Genomic DNA, 9,642 nt, shown 5'->3' with positions numbered 1-9,642 from the left:
AACATGCAGCAAATTATCTTAATATTAAAGACAATAGCCTTGGCTGACATTCATGGAGACATTCCAGCAATGATAAAGTATGCCCAATATATTAGTGTTCTTCAAAACTACCGTTTTGTGTTCAATCATACATTTACTCAGATAATGTTAGGTTTAAGTTTTTCAGCAGGCCAGGATATGTTTGATAAAATAGGCCTACATTTAGTTTTCAAATGACCAGTCGTAGATTGTTTGCGCAATACGAAATTCCGCTGATGTGAAAGAAAAAAACAAAATCAGACATCTGTTTTGTGTATAATGTGTTGATGATAACATGCTTCTCCAAATAAGTAAAACAATCTTCATCTATTCTGCAACTTTCTACAAAAATGGGAAAATGCGTAGATCTAGCAGATCAATTGAGATCTGAAAAGACTTCATCTCTGAAAGACCAATATAAAATATAGTATCATAAGTCAGCTGTTTATTTTTCGGCGTAGTCCTTGCAATATACAATTCAATTGCCATCTTGGCTATACTGAAAAATTATACAAGAAATGTTAAGTTAGTGATGAGGTCAAAATTCAAGGCACCAAAGTATTTGGATCTCCAATGTCCATTTAAAACATTTAATAAGTCTTCCAAATGCAATAAATTACATGCACACATTTACACATTTTACACGTTCTTCTATGACTGTCATAATAATACATTGCATATTCCTCAAAAAAGAATTTACACACCAGTCCGATACAACAAAATAAGTGAGGGGTTTTCAGTACAACGTTCCTGATCCAAGAACGAGTGAGTGCTGTAATGAGTTGGACGCCTGGAGGTGTGAATTCATATTACTAGCACTGGAATACCATGAGCCAGAGTTCTCCAAAAAGGTAGACGCCGCCGTGTTGATGCTTTGCTGATTTTGGTGGTTATGGGGCCTTGGGGGGCCTTGTGAGTCCCAGACTGCGGGGGATTGAGGGGAATTGCATGCCATCGGATCGCTGGAACTCGGACTGTGCTCCGGTGGAAGCTCCCCGTTCTTCATGATCTTCTTCAGCTTGGATCGCCTGTTTTGAAACCATATTTTGACCTGAGGGGAAACGTGTTACAGCAATTAGATATGGTTCTGACATGAGAGATTATACAACAGCACGTGTTGGGTGATTAAAAAATAATGGATTTGATTAAATATCCGCAACATCCTTGAACGTTTAACCCCTCACTTATGCCACCCTTTCTGGTCTCATGGGGTACAGCCTAAATAGAGTTGTATCCTACTAATAGCATTGATCGATCACTATGTATTACAAACGTGTCACTATAAAGCAAAACGGTAGAATAAATGATTTACCTGTGTCTGTGTGAGACCTAACGACGCAGCCAGCTCCGCTCTCTCGGGAAGGGCGAGGTACTGAGTGTTTTGAAACCGCCGCTGTAGGGCGGCGAGCTGAAAACTGGAGTAGATGGTTCGTGGCTTCCGGACTTTCTTGGGCTTTCCATTTACCATTCTTACTTCGGGCTCTGCTACCTCTTTTTCTGAATTTGAGGAAAAAATGTAATATATACTATTATAAATCATATCGGCATAATGCCCAGTTTATCATAAAACAGCAAGATATTGCACCAAAATATAGGGCCTGTAAACGCAAAATAAAATGGACGTATTGGAGAAGCATTCACAGAAAATAATTTTGTTTTGGTAGAATATAAGAGCATTTTGTTCATGTTGCTAACTATTTCCAACACGAAGACACTTTGTCTTCAAGGGCCTGGATTCTATAGCACTATCACAGTACCTGGGCTACAATATTTCCCTAAACGTAAACAATAGCTAATATTTCCACAACATGAACCGTGAAATTAGGAATTTTAGAATATCTGAGCCCCCCATCCCACCCCCCTCCTTTGTTTTTTTTTAAATGTACGATAGCAGCAGGAATTGATGCAGTAATAATGATAATACTAATAAATAATGGATAATAATAATAATAATAACTATAACAATAATAACATTAATAATAATTTTGGATGGACTCACCTTGTGGACTGGGTTGTGACTGAACTCTGCTATACGTTCCGGCATATTGATGGTAGGCAGCGGTGGTGTAAGAGCTGTAATCTGGGTAAGATTTTGCAGAGTAATTTCCAGCCGATCCGTTAACACTGTGATACTGGTACTGATATGCGTTAAGGGATTTTCCATAAGAGGTTGAGTTGGGCGAGCAATACCCATGGTGAACTCCACCGGCAGGACTGTAGTAGCCAGAATCCGTGGCTGTTGATTCGGGTAGTGTTGGAGATTCCTGAGACGGGTGGTGCATGGTCGAAATCTGAAAAGGGTTTTGAAAATCTGCAGGTTTGATATTCGGAATCCTTCTGTCAAATACTCCAGTCATAATTCGAAGGGCGCAGAGGTGCAGGCGACGAAAAATGTCTGTCTTGCACTAACGGGGGTCTAGATTCTATACTGTCATTGCGTGTGCAGACGTCGACGATCTCTCTTCAAGACTGCTGCAAGCCCCGCAGCAAAGACTTGGTTAAATCCTAAATTGCGCTCTTACGCGCTGAAGGGAGGACCTAGTTCCATTGGCCGAGGCGCGCAGACAGCAGCTACACCCCAACTTGTTCCGCCAGTTTGCACAAGCAGAAGTAATCATTGCTTGTCAGTATCTGCAGTGTGTTTACAAACAGTCCATATAGGCAACCTCTTTGATGGCGCTAAATTGCAACCATGTTATGGATTAACTAATAAATCAAAATTGTGTATTTATGTAGGTTAATGCAGGTTAATTAGCAATAACCATATTCCATACGTTTTGCATTCAAAGAGGAGATGTTTGTGCTGTTCTGCAGAAAAACATGCTCAGACAGCATTATATACATTATTTTGTAGTTAAACAACAGACAGACATATAGGCAAGCGGTCAAAGGTTTGTGCCAATAATTCCCTAAATCTAATCTGTTCTATGATAGATTTGGGAATTGGTGTACGACGTGTAATTGGTGCTACAGAATAGGGCATCTTCATTTACTTTGAAAACATTTTTGTTGTATTCTGTTTGATTCGCCTGAAATGTATAATGCTGTTTTTAATTACCTGTTTTGTTTAATTCAAAAAGTTCACAGGAGACAGTGCCAGGCCATAAACATCTCTCCCTTATGTTCTCTGAAAGGCAACTTCAGAGTAATTCAAACATGCTTTTTGGAACTGATCATGTTACCTAGGTTAATATATAGGCTACTGTATATTGCCAACTCAGTGAAACAAAAGGTGAAGAGAATAGAGTCAAAATCATGTGTCATATCAACCTCCAGATTGAGTCAAATCGTGTCATACCAAGCACATTGTAAGCAGGAGTCCTTTTGACGCCAGTCAAGCTATCTTAATTTTTTTAATATGTAATGTTCTTTACATCCTCTTCAGTTGCCCAATAGCCTGTCAGTTGCCCATGCCTATGCCTTTACCTATGTGCGCCCTTAGATCCAATTCACGGTAAAATAGCGCCGTCTGTTGGTGCAAGGCTGGAGTTAAAACATTTGCATGACTTTTCGGCTCAATATGGGTCAAACAACTTGCCGCGTTTAGCCCGGTATTTGCCATACGTCATTAATGTTACATGTTACATTCTTCTTTTCCTCATTCCTCTTAAATTTGACCCTGTTGCATCATGTAGCAAAATTACTCAATGTTAAAGATAAATTATCCTCCTGTCTCTGGCCCCATATCTATCATGTCAATTCTGAATCAAATCTGCTTTTTATTCATGCCCATGTACATTTAAGCATATAGTCAGAAAGTCACTCATCAGGTTTAAGGTATGGTGGTTCAAAGTCCTCTGATCTGCACATGTTTAATTACCATCACCAAAAGTTAATATCCAGCCAAATATCACCATGTATTTGTGGTGTGTGATTGAGATTGTGAGTGCAAGGGTGGGCATTATATAGTCCTGCTAGCTAAATTGTATTAAAATAATACATATTGTCAATAATAATTAAGAGTTTATGATGAGCCTGGGGTGCTTTCTAAAACCTCCAAAATGTGAACAAAGATTGATCAAATCTGCATGGAGCCATTGTATTTTAGTTTATGAAGGTGATATAACTTTTTTGCCGTTTAATTTGTGGTGTGCATCAAATACAATGAGCCTGACATTTAATAAGAAATATTACTCTTCATGCTAGATTTCCAAGTAAACCTCATGTTTTACAGCAGACACTGACAGGTACATCCATCTTTATGTCATGATAAGAATGTTCTCCGCTGAGCTGAAAATGCGTCCAAAATCCTGACATTGCACAATGCTGGCTGCTGATGTTTCTTGTGGGCTGCCTGTGCAGCAAAGTGTATCAGTGTCAGTTGAACTAGTGTGTGAACGTATTAGGTGATTGTGTTCATACTCACCATACTTACCTATTAGAAGCACTTGGATGTAAGTGCCCATTTAGAATATAGGTGCCTGGTCAGCCTATTCTTAACTAATTAATGAACCATCTATTGCTATCAGAGTCAAAGGAAAATGCAGACTATAGGTCCCTCTCCGAGAGCACTTGCTTGTGTGTCAGAAGATATCTAGGTCAACACAATTCCACATGAATTGCCAAGATGTAACAATAGCTGGCCTAAGTGAGCGAGCAGGGATGGACAAAAATACATCAATATTTTTTTTTAAATAAATGACCAAATACCCTTGTTTTAAATGTATCAAAATCAACTACAAAATACTGTAGCCATGCCATGTTTTTGTATTTTGAAAATACTCAAAAAACATTTAGCATAATATTAAAACTCCAATAATTCTACACATCGGAAATTCCACAGCAGTTCAAAAGTTCTACCAAAAACAGGCACACTTGAATGTGTGTGGGTGAGCAAGTAACTGGGACTGAGTGAGGGGGTGTGAGAGAGGGAGTGTAATGAATGTTTGTGTGTGTGTGTGTGTGTGTGTGTGTGTGTGTGTGTGTGTGTGTGTGTGTGTGTGTGTGTGTGTGTGTGTGTGTGTGTGCGTGTGTGTGTGTGTGTGCGTGTGTGTGTGTGTGTGTGTGTGTGTGTGTGTATGCATGTGCATCCTGTCTCTTTAGCTTGATGCCTTTGAGTACAACCACATTTTTGAAAAGTCGGTTGAAGCTTGTTGATCAATCCAGCAAAGGAAAGTAAATGCACTTCTGGAGCAGACAATGGGATGATTGTGTTAACCTTTAGATGCATAAGTGGGGTCAAAAATGAGCCCAGCGGTTATTCTTTTGCAATATCTTGGTCATTTTAAAATTGTATTGTTTAATCTTCCATGTATTCCTCAAAGGTTGTCTTTGACATGAGGCCATTTGGATTTGTGTAATTGGTATATTTTTTAATTGCATTTTTTGTATCAATACCACACTTTTCCATACGTGGGATCAAAAATGACCCCAAGCATTTTCTACTGAATTTCAAAGGAACCTTTGGTTTTTATCTGTGACTATCTGGTGTACATTTACTGATGTATTATCAACAACCTTTTATAACATATCAATGTAGGTGTCATAGGAAATTACAAAAAACTGCATGTTGCCCTGAGGCAACACTTAACCATATGGACTCGCATATGGCCATACCAAATCTTTATGTCAAATCTTCCCTTTTAAGAGATTTAGGATAAAAAAAAGATGTAACCCTTGGTTTAGTCATGATCTAGGTGAGAATATTTCTCAAAGAAATAAAGCTTGGGCATTGGCAAGATCCACTGGTAGTGATGGAGATTGGCAAACATTCAGACATCTTAGAAATACATGCACTTATTCTTTGTGAAAAGGGCTAAATCTACCTATTATTTGAACAATCTGTCTGACTGTGCAATCCAGCGAAATTCTGGAAAGTGATTAAGTCCCTTAAAGGTGTTTCTTCAACCACTCTTCCTCAACAAATTATGTTGGATGCTAAAGTGGTAAATGAGAAAATGGAGATTTGTAATGCTTTTAATGATCAATTGAATCAAATGTGGTAGTCCAGGCACGTGCAGAGAAGGGGGGCTACAGGGGCTCTAGCACTTGCCCTTTTGCCCCTTTGATGTCCAAGTGCCCTTTTGACAAGACCCGTTTTTTACTTTTTAAAATGTGTAATACTTCCGCTAGTTCCAACGTGAATATTCGCTAAACTGTCTCATTAATAGTTTGTGAAATTCGAAATTTACAAAAAGAAAAATGTTCTGTGTTAATTGAAATGCCTTGCGGCCACCAATCCGTGACGTCATACATTCAGTGAACTCTCAGAAGGTGCACGCAGGCACAGTGCTGCAGGAGACGTTTGGGAGCACGGTAAGGTCACTTGGCAGTTAGCCTATCTGAACATACAATAGTATTCAGCTTAGAGATAGAGAATAACATGTTTAAAGTTGTTTCATGTTTAATGAAGTAGGCTATCAAACCAGGGGGTCGTTTCTAGAAAGCATCGTTTGCTAACTTGCGTCGCAACCTTGGTAGTACGCTCCATCGTTCTTGGATTTGGTGTTTCTAGAAAGGGTAGTTCGAACTCTCAATCGCAAACAAGGACGCAAAGTTTGGTCGTTTGAACTACTGCCCCTAGGCAGTCGCACTTGTGTCGTCGTAGTTCCTGTTGGTGTCTGGAGCGCCTAACCAAAAATCACAACCGCCTAACCAAAATTTGCGAAGTGGATGTTTATCTCGTGACTCAATGATTGATCGATCTATCCTGTAGCTTAATTTTGATTAAGACACTGACTCCCCTACTTGGCTCATTCTTGCTATTTATGTTAATTCAAGTATTGCCTTGCTTTTAGTATTATAATCTTCACAGTCCCTTACATGATAAATAGTGTAGTGGCTAAAGCAGATGACTTATTATCCCAACGTTGTAGGTTCGATTTTCTTATGATGTGAGATTGTCCTCTTGCTTCTCGCTACCTGCAGGTGAACTAGTGTGACATTCAATTGTTTTTGACTGATGTATTTTAGGCCTACCTATGGTCTCTCGATGTAGAGTAACTATATACATAAATATGTATGGTCAAAACCTATTGTTGCGTCTCGTAGGCCTACTCTTAGTCAGAGATGAAAAGAAGACATAGGATGCGAACTCCGGCCGAGCGCTCAGTGCACTGACGCGCTGCCGTTAAGCCACGAGACAGTTGATATGCTATGGGATACCCAGACATTTGTCCAGGCTATATATTTTTTCCAACATAGATATTTAACACAAATAATGACTCATATTGGTCTGCTTAAATTAACTGTTTTATATGCTTGCAATAGGTTTAGGTTTTGGCTGATGGCAATGACAATGCCAGCATTAATCACTCGGTTTAGATTAGAAAAGTGTCGACATAGGCCTAGGCCGTGACAGAACATTTCTAGGGGGTGGGGTATTATACGTTGCCACTGTTTCCACCAATGATATGTATCGCTGCATCATCAACAACGTTGTTGGAACTACGGTGTTCGAACGTCGGAGGTAGTGAATTGCGACATAGGTACGATGCTTTCTGGAAACAGGTGTAACAGTGTCGTTGTTTGGTCGCAAGTTGCGTCGTACCATGGTGGTTGAGCAACGTCTTTGCTAACTTTTCTAGAAACGACCCCCAGGGCCGTAGTCACCATAGACATAGAGGGGGACGTGTCCTCCCCAATATTCAAATATGACCAAAATGTCCCCCCCCCAATATTCGGACATAGAAAAATAAAGAAAGAATCAAAGCGCTATACTAGGCCTACAGGAAACCAACACATATCTGAAATGTAATCAAACGTAAATAACGCACAAATTAGTGACCTATGGTTCTAGAGTAGCCTACACCCCTGAGTGGTTTGTCCTGGTGATTTTCCGTTTTTCGTTAGTGGCGTGCACTATCAAAAGCTTCCATTCACTCCACCCTACTGCGGTGAGGTAGGGCTGTCAACAATATCGCAAAAGCTACCGGTACAATTTTCACAAAACTTCTTGGAAAGGTGTAGCACAGGCTAAGGAAATCCCATGGTCCGTGTACCTTCTGTTCATTTGATTTTCAAATTCGAAACGAAAATTGAAAATCAAAAAACGACCTTATATCTGTATTTTTAAAAAACAAAATAGGAAATTCCCTCGTGTTTTTGTTTTGGATATTAAACTTTGTATCCCCACGACCGAAATCCAAAATCCGCACAACAAGAATGTGAAATCGGCACTTTCCTCAATTTTTCATTTGGCCTATCCCCGCTAGGCTGTCCTACATTGAAACCTATGACGTTTTAATTAGAGACATGCTAACTTATGCAGAAATGTCAGCTACGTTGTATCAACTAGGAGCAAGGGGAGTGGAAGCCGTTGAACGCAGAGCTGGAAAAAATCTGACAACAATTCACTGCATGAGGCACGGAAATAATGCATTTGGGCTCCTCTGTTGTTTTGTATGCGCGACTAGCCTATCGTTGCCTGTATTATGTTGGTAAAGGAGAATAGCAATGGAGAAAGAATCGAGAATGAGCTGTCCTTGCATTGGGGGGTGGGGGGTGGGGTGCACGTGATAAGGCCTAAGGAAGCATATAGTAGCCAGCTGACCGAGGACGTAGGCTATTTGGTTATGCTTATGATAATGGTATTTCGCAGATGCTTCTGTTAAAAATGACATAGGCCTACAACTAATTTATATTTATATTCATATTGTAACAACTGAGGCAACAAGGTTAAAATCAGTAGCCTACATTTATTGGGTCAGGAGCGGGGAACACAGGTCAAAACATCATTATAGAACACACAAGGCTAGTCACTAACACATGCACAATACACGAACGGGTAGTCACACACAACACACATGAATAAACACATGAGGTACAACCATAGACTGTATATATATATATATATACAGTCTATGGGTACAACCAAGGGAGGACTACACATGCTAACACACCACAAGGTAAATGCAAATACATAGGCCTACTAAAACCGATATATCACATTCCAACATGCACATATGCATGTGCACGAGTCAAACGCACCGACGTTAGATTTTTTCTTTTTTTGCAGTTTAAACTGTTAAGCTAAGCCTATACCTACAAAACATAGGCAAATAAATGCATGATGTCGATTGTCTTTTCAGTGACATTTCCCCCTCTTTCTTCGAAGGGTGCACGCAACCTTAATCCCATCCCTAGCACACCTGGGACATAAATTAGGCCTACATATCGATCAAAATGAGAAGCTTGGAATGTTCTGGCGATTTTTTTTCTATGTGCAGATCACTGTCCTTCAACATCACCATCTTGCTCCCTTTGATGAACATATAGGCTAGCAATTATCCATTCGGGCAGTGGCAAAAAAATGCTGTCAGCATGCAGTAGTGAATGTGGAGTTCCTGTTTTCATTTTTAACTTGAATAATGACTAATTGAAATTACAATATTGAAATTCAAACCCTCATTGTATATTTGATTATTTTTTGCACAAAATGCTTCAATATTTGTGTTTTATTTTTCTCTGGGAAGTACTGTTTTAGGTAAAGGTCTTCAAATCCGTTTTTTGATCACTGTTTCAACCTTGAAAATCAAATGAACAGAAGGTACACGGACCTCCCATGCATGTTTGGAACCGATCAGACTGAAAGGGAACATTTTCCATATTGTAGCCTATTCTCGCAATGATAGCGAAAGTGAAACGTTTTATTTTAAATGATGAATTTGTGCAAGCCTGTGTCAT

At 39.5% G+C, this 9,642-nt stretch overlaps 1 protein-coding gene across 1 annotated transcript; it reads right to left on the bottom strand.

Annotated features, from left to right (window-relative positions):
* Positions 1–441: 441 nt before the first annotated feature.
* On the bottom strand, positions 442–2,484 carry dlx5a (distal-less homeobox 5a). Its single transcript, XM_076301016.1, has 3 exons — positions 2,018–2,484; positions 1,331–1,515; positions 442–1,069 (listed from the first exon to the last, which is right to left on the bottom strand). The coding sequence occupies exons 1-3, from the start codon at positions 2,373–2,375 to the stop codon at positions 755–757; spliced, it is 858 nt and encodes a 285-aa protein (XP_076157131.1). The 5' UTR covers positions 2,376–2,484; the 3' UTR covers positions 442–754.
* Between the last annotated feature and the right edge of the window lie 7,158 nt (positions 2,485–9,642).

This window comes from Alosa pseudoharengus, unplaced genomic scaffold (genome assembly GCF_046254945.1).
Source record: "Alosa pseudoharengus isolate Yale_2024_CS ecotype anadromous, Long Island Sound unplaced genomic scaffold, YU_APseudo_1.1 YU_APseudo_1.1_scf_23, whole genome shotgun sequence".
In the NCBI taxonomy this organism is placed as follows: domain Eukaryota; kingdom Metazoa; phylum Chordata; class Actinopteri; order Clupeiformes; family Clupeidae; genus Alosa; species Alosa pseudoharengus.
This window is presented reverse-complemented; position numbering and strand designations above follow the sequence as displayed.

Excerpts from the sequence above, each read along its gene's own strand:
- dlx5a (XM_076301016.1), bottom strand. The coding sequence starts at position 2,375 with ATGACTGGAGTATTTGACAGAAGGATTCCGAATATCAAACCTGCAGAT. Across the intron at positions 1,516-2,017 it reads GTCACAACCCAGTCCACAAG|AAAAAGAGGTAGCAGAGCCC; the intron begins GTGAGTCCATCC and ends CCTCAAATTCAG. Across the intron at positions 1,070-1,330 it reads TAGGTCTCACACAGACACAG|GTCAAAATATGGTTTCAAAA; the intron begins GTAAATCATTTA and ends GTTTCCCCTCAG.